At 44.8% G+C, this 9434-nt stretch overlaps 2 protein-coding genes across 2 annotated transcripts; both read left to right on the top strand.

Moving 5' to 3' along the window:
• Positions 1-371: 371 nt before the first annotated feature.
• On the top strand, positions 372-3223 carry si:ch211-225p5.8 (sodium channel regulatory subunit beta-1). The gene is made up of 5 exons (XM_004078415.5): positions 372-607; positions 1821-1987; positions 2099-2333; positions 2778-2937; positions 3002-3223. The coding sequence occupies exons 1-5, from the start codon at positions 568-570 to the stop codon at positions 3072-3074; spliced, it is 675 nt and encodes a 224-aa protein (XP_004078463.1). The 5' UTR covers positions 372-567; the 3' UTR covers positions 3075-3223.
• A 2195-nt stretch (positions 3224-5418) lies between these two features.
• Positions 5419-9227, top strand: LOC101161579 (apoptosis-associated speck-like protein containing a CARD). The gene is made up of 5 exons (XM_004078414.5): positions 5419-5723; positions 5992-6039; positions 6721-6747; positions 6893-6913; positions 7776-9227. Exons 1-5 carry the CDS (start codon positions 5480-5482, stop codon positions 8033-8035), a joined length of 600 nt encoding a protein of 199 aa, XP_004078462.1. The 5' UTR covers positions 5419-5479; the 3' UTR covers positions 8036-9227.
• The last annotated feature ends 207 nt before the right edge of the window (positions 9228-9434 follow it).

Below are 9434 nucleotides of genomic sequence, written 5' to 3'. Positions count from 1 at the left end.
GCGCTGCGTTCAAACCCACCAGAAGAAGCCTGTTTGCTGCACATTTGTTTAACAAATCACTTTGGGGGGTGGGGGGTGGGGGGGGGGGGGTTGCTTTTGCATGGCAGACCTGTTGCTGTGATGAAGGAAAATGAGGTGAAAACAAAGCAGAGACAACACCGACTATTTATGTAACAAAGCATGTGTGGAAGGGTCCCACCTCCCAAACAAAACCTGGTTTTTCCCAAAAGCAGGTCATGGATCAGAAGCAGCGGCTTCCAGACCGGCTCTGGACGGTCACGCCGCTGTCACGGACCAACCTCGTCTTCTCGGGTTTCTTCCCGGCTGTCCACTCTCACGGCGTTCAAATCTCCTGGATTCTCGGGGTCTAAATTTAGGAGCAGAAAGTCAGCGGGGGCTGCAGGCAAACACAGCTACACTCTTAAAAAATCCTCTGGACTCTGAGGCTGTCGTGGACCGACCCGTTCCTCACACAGGAGATGGACTTGTTCCTGAACCAGGAGGAGTGACGTGACTCTGCAGACCCTTCGGAGAAGCTGCAGCTCCCAAGCCGCTCCAGCAGAAACCATGAACCAGCTTCCAGTCTTCGTCGTCTTCAGCCTTCTGGGTGAGTTCGGAACCCGTTTGCCTGCTGACAGCAGGATTTATTGAGCTTGAGGAGGAAGGACTGAGTTTAAATGTCTGAAGTCCAAACTCAGCCCCAGAACAAGCTGAGGATGCTTCATCTGTAGATGCTGCTCTCATCTTCAGACAAAGGTCTGCCCTCTCTGCTTCCTAAGTACAAACGTGAAGGTTGCTGGTTGAGAACCTTCAGAGGAGGCTCTGGGGGTTTTGGTAAACCTGCTGAGAGAACAGGAAGGCCACAGACCCTGAGGAACACCACAGTTCAAGCGTTCGCTGATCATCTTGTGTTTCGACTGGAGACACTTGCAGAAATGCTTCTGAAAGTCTGTTCCTCCCCATGGGGAGGGAGACGGAGCAGCCTTCATGGTAGCTGTAGGAGACATTTGGTGGTTGACTCTCTCCTAGGAACTGGCAGGAGCTCGGGAATCTGTAGTTAGTTTTAATCATCTTTGGGATGCACCAAAGGTGAAAGTTCTGTGGTGAAACCCTTGTCTGTCTCCGAGAACTGGACTGAGTGACGTCATCCACAGAAAACATTTCACTTCCAGCTCCAACCAAATGAAGTCAATTCAGTCGCCATTTTTCCAGAATACGGACGCCACCATGTTGGAGCCAGACAAAGCCGGTAAGCAGTGATTGGTCCAATGTTTCTATGGCAACCACTCTTACCAATCAGGAGTGAGCTTGTTGGAAGGCCACACTCCTACCACTTCAAAGCGGGCTGCACCAAATTCATCAAACACTTTGAACGTTGGACGTGGGGGCCCGCAGGCTCCGCCTACTTTCTTTGAGGCATCTGATTGGCCACTTTATAACTTAAACTACAGAAGAAATTTCATGAAAAGAAAAAGAGGATTATCAAGAAGATGTTAAAAAAGGGATCAGACCCAGAACGGTTCTTCTGACCAACAGCTGTTTATTTCTCTATTGTGGTCTGGGATTTTGGCTTCTTCGAATCACTTCCTGTTTGGAACGCCAGGGAGGTCTGTCCAGTTCTCAAATACAGTCAATGGGTGGGACGGAGAACCCCAGTGCCCCCCAGGGAAATGCTGATGGTCCATTTATTTGTGCTCTTGTGGTCAAATCCAGGATAAACTCTGGAGGATGCAGGTTTTCACCAGAACCTTCTGTTAGCGTGTTGTCCTGCTCTCCTCTTCCTCCTGTTCCCCCCACCACCCGCCCATTTTCCACTGCAGTGTCTGAGTGCTACGGCGGCTGTGCCGAGGTGGACTCTGAGACTGAAGCTGTGGCCGGGGGAGGATTCCTGCTGGGCTGCATCTCCTGTAAGACACGGGAGGAGGTTCCCGCTCGGGCCACGGTGGACTGGCACTTCAAGCCAGCCGGAGAGGAGAAGTTCAGGCATGTGAGTCCAGCCGTCCTGAAACCTCACCCATTCTGGATCATGAGGGTCATTTCCTGCAGCTGAGGCTTCTGTGAGGAAACAGATCACCACGCCGTTGTCTCCTTCTCCCAGATTTTCCACTATGACCATCCCAACGCCACCGTCTTTCATCCGGACTTCCATGACCGCCTAGAGTGGCATGGGACGCTCAACCCCGATGTGCAGACCGGCGCCGTTTACCTTCAGAACGTCACCTTCAATGACACGGGGACCTACCGCTGCACCTTCCGCCGCACGCTTTTGCTGTCCCTGTCTCACCAGCTGGTCATCGTGGAGAAAGAGGTGGAGCTCACAGTAGTGGCTGAAGGTGAGGCTGGCTGCTGCAGTTTTTCAGCCTCAGGTTTTGTTTCTATCTCCTTCTACAGAGGTGTGTTCCCACAAATGCTTCTGCCTGGCAAATCTACGTCACACAGAGAACTGCTCCACAGCCAGGCAGACTGAACTGTTCATTTTGAACAAAAAGGCCGCTCCAGCTCTGCTTTACCAAATCACAGAAGTGGGCAAAAGTCCGACACATAAAGAATCAACGTAAAATATGAACCGTGCGTGATTTTTGCTCTGTTTATATGCAATTCACTTGTGATTTGTACTCCAATTACAGAATTTTAATGTGATATGTGCGGCTTATAAAAAAGGTCATACATACTTTCCAGTCACAGTTCCAATCACCCATTAACACACACATTTACACACTGATGTGTTTTTTTCATTGAAAAAACAATCGTCCCACCGCTGGCTCTGGTTGTTTCAGCGAGTCCGGAGCTGGTCGCTGTGGTCTCTGAGATTATGATGTATGTGCTGATCGTGGGGCTGCAGCTGTGGCTCATCGCCGTTCTGATCTACTGCTACAAGAAGATCTGGGACGAGCACGAGAGGCACGAGGCCAGGAAGGCCCTGAGAGCTCAGGCCGAGTAAGTCACTTCGTTTACCGGGTTTATGTTTCACAGATTCAGGATTCAAGTTTTCTGTTTCCAGACTGTTGCAGGAAAAGGAAAACGGTGGAGGAGACCAGACGGAGAAACTCGACAGGAAGGCGTCTTTGGAGTGATGATGGCTTCAACACAGAAGTCCACAGAAACATGTTCTTTTAATAGTATTCTTTGTTTTTCTTTTTTTCATAAGAGAAGTTCAGTGCAGGAAATGTACTTCCTCTCAGGAAATGCAAAATGTAAATAAAAATTTTGATGCTTATATAAAGTGTCTTTTAATGTGAGGAGCTCAAAGACTCAACAGATTCTGTCGGGAACGTCTGGCTGTCACCATCATCAGAAGGGTCTTCAACTCCAACAACCGTGAGAGTTTAAACCAGGTACCGAGGGAACCTGCAGGCATCGAGTCCAAATAGACCATGTTTTCTACCTGTGTTGTCAATGCAGTGGATAAAAGCCGTGGTCATGTTGGAGCGCCATAAACCTTGCGGTGGAAGTTAAGAACGCTATCAAGCAAAAGAAGGAGTCCTGTAAAGCCTGGATGGCCTGATGGGTATTTGCAGTCCAAGCCCAGGCAGTTGCAGAGTCAAAAACTCAGGTCTGGGAGGAATTCAAGATAGCCATGGAGAGGGACTATCGGTCCGCCTCAAAGAAATTCTGGCAAACTATTTGGTGCTTGGGAAGGGAGATGATGTTTACTCTGTCTACGGTGCTGGTGGTGAGCTGTTGACATGAGGACGTTGTGGGGAGGTGGAAGGAACACTTTGAATCCTCTAAATCTTGCCTTGAGCTCTTCAACTCTCTGGCTGCTGTGACGCTGTTTTAGACGACATTCCTTTACAGCATCTCATGGCGGTTGGGATGGTGGTCCCTCTTTTCAAGCAAAGGACCCAGAAGGTCCAACTTTGGTGGGATAACACGCCCCAGCATCTCTGAGGGAGTCCATGTCAAAATACTTGAGAGAAAAATTTGTCAGCAGGAACAGTGGCTAGGCTCCACACCTTACTCAGACTGAGGGATCTTGAGAATTTATACATCTAATCCAGGTGGGGAAAATGTTTGGTCCTGTCTCTCGTGGTGTTCGGTGGGTCGTTGTCTGAGAATATGCAGTCAAGAGCCCCCTACAAAAGCTAATCTGGTCTTTGGACAACCACAGCAAGATTTTGGTTCTTCTTGCTGGTAGTAAGTCAAACTGGACTCTGGCTTCATGGCTGGTTCTGTTCATGATCTTTACGGACAGAAATTCTTGGTTCAACCAAGGGTTCTGCTCTGGAAACCACAAGATTTAATCTCTGTTCTTTGCAGATGATGTCGTGTTGCCTTAATCAAACCAGGACCTTCAGAGTGGACTGAGGCTGCTTAAGGTCCAGGGTTGAGCCACTGGAATGAGAATGAACCCCTCCAAGTTCAGAAACGAGTCTTCCTTTAGAGTTTAAGGACCACCGATGCACTCTTCCTGCAACGTTTGCAGACTTTTACAAATAGGATCTATTACGTTGTAATGATGTTTTCTATACAGTTACTATACTTACAGTTACTAATTTTTCATATTGATATCATTATTAATTACCGCGAAGGGGGGTCTAAGGGCAGGGATGCCAGTATAGCTTAGTCAGTTTGTTAGTTCATTTTAGTATTTTCCTATTGAACTCTTTGTATTCGTGATCCTTTTGATTTCATGTTTTACTTCGAAGCCCATCGAGACGACTGTTGTTGTGATTTTGGGCTATACAAATAAAATTGAATTGAATTAATGATGAAAACTTCACATCAACTCACATATTGCTAAAGAAAAAATATTTTTAGATTTTAGTTTATTGTTCTGTGTAAATGAACAAAAATGTACTGAAGTATTTTTTGTGTTTAGTAGTTTTTTGTTTCTGAAGTGTAGCTTATACAGGTTGAACAACACGGATCTGTTGGTTCTTGTTACAGAACACACCTATGATTGACATAAAACAGACAAGCTGGTCCAGTAAACATGTTTGGCTTTGACAAGAATGTTTCAGAACATGACTAAAAACCAAACTGTACCATGACAGGCATGCAGGTGTGTGGTTGTGTGTCGGTTACACAAGAGTTCCTGTTCACTTCATCAGAACTTTGTCCGCCTCCACGCCGGCGTGGTCCTGCTTTTGTTTCTGTTCCTAAATCAACTGGAAAGTCTTCATTTCCTGAGGTTCAATCTGGTTTTATCAATGAAAATCATAATTTAAACTATGATAATTTTCTCATTTATGTCTTGACAACTTTACTCTTTGCGGAAAAATAAGGGATTAAACAGGTTTGGAAAATGGATGGCTGAATTCAGATGATGTAATTCTTCATCCAGCTCTGCAGAAACTGATTTACCTCTAAAAATTGATTCACTGTCAACCTAGATTCTAAATAAAACATGGAAGTTGTTGTGAAATAAATTTTTCCTATTGCACTTGAAGGCACCGTCTTTTCTTATTCCTCCTCCCCCATGAGAAGCAATCAGAGCAGACCTGAGGAACGTGGAAGAACGTCTGTGCCGTGAAAAATGTCGGCCAAAAAAGCTCTGAAGAAATGTCTGCAGAGTCTCTCCAGCGATGAATTTAATGCTTTCATCAGTGAGCTGCTGGACAGAGAAGGAGAACCGCGTGTTTACAAAAACCAGGTGGAGGGAAAGGGCGTCATTGAAGTCACTAATGTGATGGTGAACGTGTTCTCTGAGAGGAACGTCCTGAGTGTGGCTGTGGAGGTTCTCAGAGAGGCGAATCTGGGCGGCTTTGCAGACCAGCTGGGTAAGAGTTTCTGTCCTTTAGGGTGGTGTGGATTCAGTTTCAACCTGGATTCTGATTTAGTTTAACTTTACACATCCAAACTATGCAAAGAAGATTTTTTCTTCAACTTCTTAATCATTGTTTGTTGAATTTCTCTTAACTTCCTGTTCATCTCATCTCAAACTGCTGGAAGTTTGTTAAGAAAAGAGACCGTCATCTTTTCTGCTGTCACAGTTCTGGTTTACCATCTGCTTCAATGCTGTTAAAAATGTTCTTCTGTGTGTTACAGCTGCATCTGCACCTGTATCAGCACCTGTACCAGCACCTGTTGCATCAGGTAAAAGGGCTACATGGCGAGCAGCAGAAGATTCTGTTTGTTGATGTGGATCCAGGAAAAACACGAGAAGCTTTGAGAGTTTCTGTTTGTGCTCAGCTTTCTCTTTATGAGTCACTACATTCAGAAAAAAACAGAATAGAAGTTAACAAGCTGCTGAAGTCTTCAGGTATCATTGGTGCTGTGTTAAACCATGACAAAGGCCGGCCTCAAAGGTCAGCAACTCTGACCAAAGTTTGTGTTGATGATTCAATTCCCAACATGCTGATTGTTCCACGATGTTCTAGCTACTCCAGAAGCGGCTTCTAGAGTAGCCAGAACAGATTCAGGAATCTTTGGTTTGTCTGGACAATGAGTAAACTCCTGTGACGGTCGACCAAACAGGAAGTGCCTCTCATCTCCTTCCTGTAATCCTCCACACTTGATCTTTTTTTTTTTCAAGTCAAAGTGAAACCTCTGACGCTGGTAACTGGTTTAGCTTTAGAGGGATTCAGTCGCCCTCTAGCGGCAGCAGGAAGTCAAAGTTTGCTCATCATGAGGTTCAGATAGAAACTCTCAGCAGCTCTGGAACGTCGCTTTGACTGTTAAATGTCTTTATGTGTTGAGTCATGAAAGACACTTATTGATAATCCTACTTTTTTATGTTTAGACCTGATTTTATAATCTGTTTTTTTCTCATCATAGGTCCAGCCCCATCAAACCCCGCCCCCTGTAAGTGTTTCACGTTTTCTGTGTCAGTCAGAGACAGTCAGCTGTAGAAATCAGTCATTACCGTCTGCCCCATTGATCTGACTGCTGGATTAGTGGGATCCTGTTTCCCAGTCTAACCGTGTTTTTTTTCTTGTTTGACCAATAGCACCAGGTGGATCTCTTTCAGGTGAGTCACGGCATGTTTTTGGTGTGAATCTGACATTAATGTAGTTTGGCCGACAGTCATCACTTTGATGAAAGACAGCAAAGAAACCTTAACCCGTTTCCCCTCCTGCTGCCCTGCACACCTAGGGGCTAACGGTCCTTTCAGGATGGGCATTTGTAAAGAACGGCTGTTGTAGGACCAGAACCAGTCCAGTTGGTTTGACAATGTTGTCCTTTTGGACCGAGGTTATTCTAGACCAGGGGTCCCCAAATCCAGGCCTAAAGGGCCGGTTCTCCTGCTGGTTTCTCAGAAATCCTGTCTCAACTGCTGCTGGTTACCTGGATCAGGTGTGTTTAGCCAATAAGGATCTTCAATGGCAGCTTGGTTGGAAAACATGTAGGACATCGGCCCTCAAGGCCTGGATTTGAGGACCCCTGTTCTAGACCCTGCAAGACCAGAGAAAGCGTCTGCAGCACACTTCCGCGCTGGTGCTGTACTGCAACAGCGTCGCAATGCCGCAATGCATAACAGTGTCGACACGCTGCACACGTTTGGAGCCGCTTCAGTTTTATTCTTTCTGAAAGACTAAAAAGAAACCACCGTCCAGCCGACACGCAACCACACCCTAATTAGCCACGCCCATAACAGTGAAATGTCAGACGAAGAAGAAGTTCTGCTTACTGGACGAGTGCAGAAGAAGTCAGATATTTCTCTGTTCTCTTGGAGCAGGAAGCAGCTCTGACAGTCAGCTTTGTTCTTCCTGTAAACAGACGAGGGGGGGGGGCTGCAAACCTTTGACTTTTCCTATAGATTTGGTCAATAGACTTTCAATTTAACAGTTTTGTTTTCTTTTTTGTTTCTTAAATGTCTTTTCTTTCCTCAGCAAAAGAGTTTGTGGAAAAATATAAGATGGAGTTGATCAAAAGACTGACCGACACTGATCCTCTGTTTGATCTACTCCTCCATCACAAAGTTCTCAGTGGTCATTCCTATTCTGAATTCAAAGCTCTGCCTACCGACAGAGGGAGGATGAGTAAACTGCTGATGGGGCCGTATCTGAAGAGCAAAGCCACCTGTGAGATCTTCTACAACTTCCTGAAGGAGGAGCAGCCGTTTCTCATCGATGAGCTTTTGGAAAACTGAACTCCATGTTTTCAGGAGAGTTAAGGAACAAATCTTCATCTGAACAGTTCTTGTGAGACCTGCTCTGAAAGTCAAAAGGAAAAAAAACCTACAAGAGTTTTTAAAGCTAAAGCAATCATCTCGCCACAAATGCTGTTTGTTTTTATCAATGTCACGTTTCCACAGTTTGACTGACAGCTTTTCTGTCTTCGTTTAATTCTTTGAAGTTTAAATTTCACAATAAAATCTCAGTTTCATCTATCTTGAGAACCCAGTGGATCTTTTGGGTCACAGATCTGCTGGAGCCTATCCTTTCTATTGTAAAATGAAAAACAAAAAAGTGTTTTAGAAAAAACTAAATGATATTAGTAAAACAGAGTTCTAAAGATGAACTTTGCGTTTTTTTGTTGTGAGGTTTGACTGAATCTCAAACCTCAGTACAGTTTCCTTTCAGGTCATGGACTGGTGGACTGGCTCTACACCCTCTTCAGGGGGCTGGAGGGTTGATGGGGGTTTGTTCATTCAGTCCATTTGGGCTTTATGGATTTGGAGAAAGCGTTAAGCTTTGGGGAGAAATTAAACTAAGTGTGTGTAATTCTTTTGTGTGTAACTGTGGACTTGTAATTGTGTATTCACATGTACACTCACGTATCAAAACTTACAAATACAATTAACGAAATTACAGCTGCTTAAACCAAACTACAAATTCAAAACGGCTCCAACACACAAATCTTTAATTAGTATCTACGCAACAATCGGCTGACGCACAAAACCACATTTACGCACAGATCAGAGGGTTGTGATTCTCCAGGTCTGTGCGTTGACGATGTGTTTGAGTGCAGGTAAAATGCTGGGTCATCAGAGCTTTTTATCAGCAACTTTGAACCCAGGTTTTGAATAACATCTAGAAAAAACGTTTATTTTTTTCCACTTTCTTAACCCTAGAGCACCATCGCCGGATTATTTTCACCCGAGCAAAATTATTGACGTGAATTTCAACATGTGGCGTTTTCAGGAGTCTGCGTCTTCATCAGGAAGGCTCACGAGTCCCAGGCACAGGGGGACTAGAGACCAAGTTTCCACATCACTTTAATATTTTTTAGGATTTTTTTCTATAATTTTTGAGTTTGTTTTTAGGAAATTGCTTTGTTTTACTTTTTTTATTTTGCTACACATATCACAGTCGCAAATAAAGAAAACCACTAATTTATCACTTGTTGTCATGTTTCGATGTATTTTTTATGATAAGTACTTTTGGTTGGGTGTATTTTATTGGGTGTTCAAGGGTTAAACAGATACGCCCTGATAAGTGAGAGAAAAATAATCTAAATAAGTGTTTTTAAAACACTTTTAAGTTTTTCAGAATTCATCCCTCCCTCTCAGCAACGCCACCGCCACCGACAGCAGCGCCACTGCCAAA

Source organism: Oryzias latipes, chromosome 16 (genome assembly GCF_053564925.1).
Source record: "Oryzias latipes strain Hd-rR chromosome 16, Olatipes_Hd-rR_3.1".
Taxonomy (NCBI): domain Eukaryota; kingdom Metazoa; phylum Chordata; class Actinopteri; order Beloniformes; family Adrianichthyidae; genus Oryzias; species Oryzias latipes.
The sequence above is the reverse complement of the archived record's forward strand: the minus strand, read 5'-3'. Positions and strand labels throughout refer to the sequence as shown.

What these genes read in the sequence shown, in the direction of transcription:
- si:ch211-225p5.8 (XM_004078415.5), top strand. Translation starts at nt 568, where the DNA reads ATGAACCAGCTTCCAGTCTTCGTCGTCTTCAGCCTTCTGG. An exon ending in GCTCACAGTAGTGGCTGAAG is followed by an intron (nt 2,334 to 2,777) that starts GTGAGGCTGGCT and finishes TGGTTGTTTCAG; the next exon opens with CGAGTCCGGAGCTGGTCGCT. An exon ending in GCCCTGAGAGCTCAGGCCGA is followed by an intron (nt 2,938 to 3,001) that starts GTAAGTCACTTC and finishes TTCTGTTTCCAG; the next exon opens with ACTGTTGCAGGAAAAGGAAA.
- LOC101161579 (XM_004078414.5), top strand. Translation starts at nt 5,480, where the DNA reads ATGTCGGCCAAAAAAGCTCTGAAGAAATGTCTGCAGAGTCTCTCCAGC. An exon ending in CCCATCAAACCCCGCCCCCT is followed by an intron (nt 6,748 to 6,892) that starts GTAAGTGTTTCA and finishes TTTGACCAATAG; the next exon opens with CACCAGGTGGATCTCTTTCA. An exon ending in ACCAGGTGGATCTCTTTCAG is followed by an intron (nt 6,914 to 7,775) that starts GTGAGTCACGGC and finishes TTCTTTCCTCAG; the next exon opens with CAAAAGAGTTTGTGGAAAAA.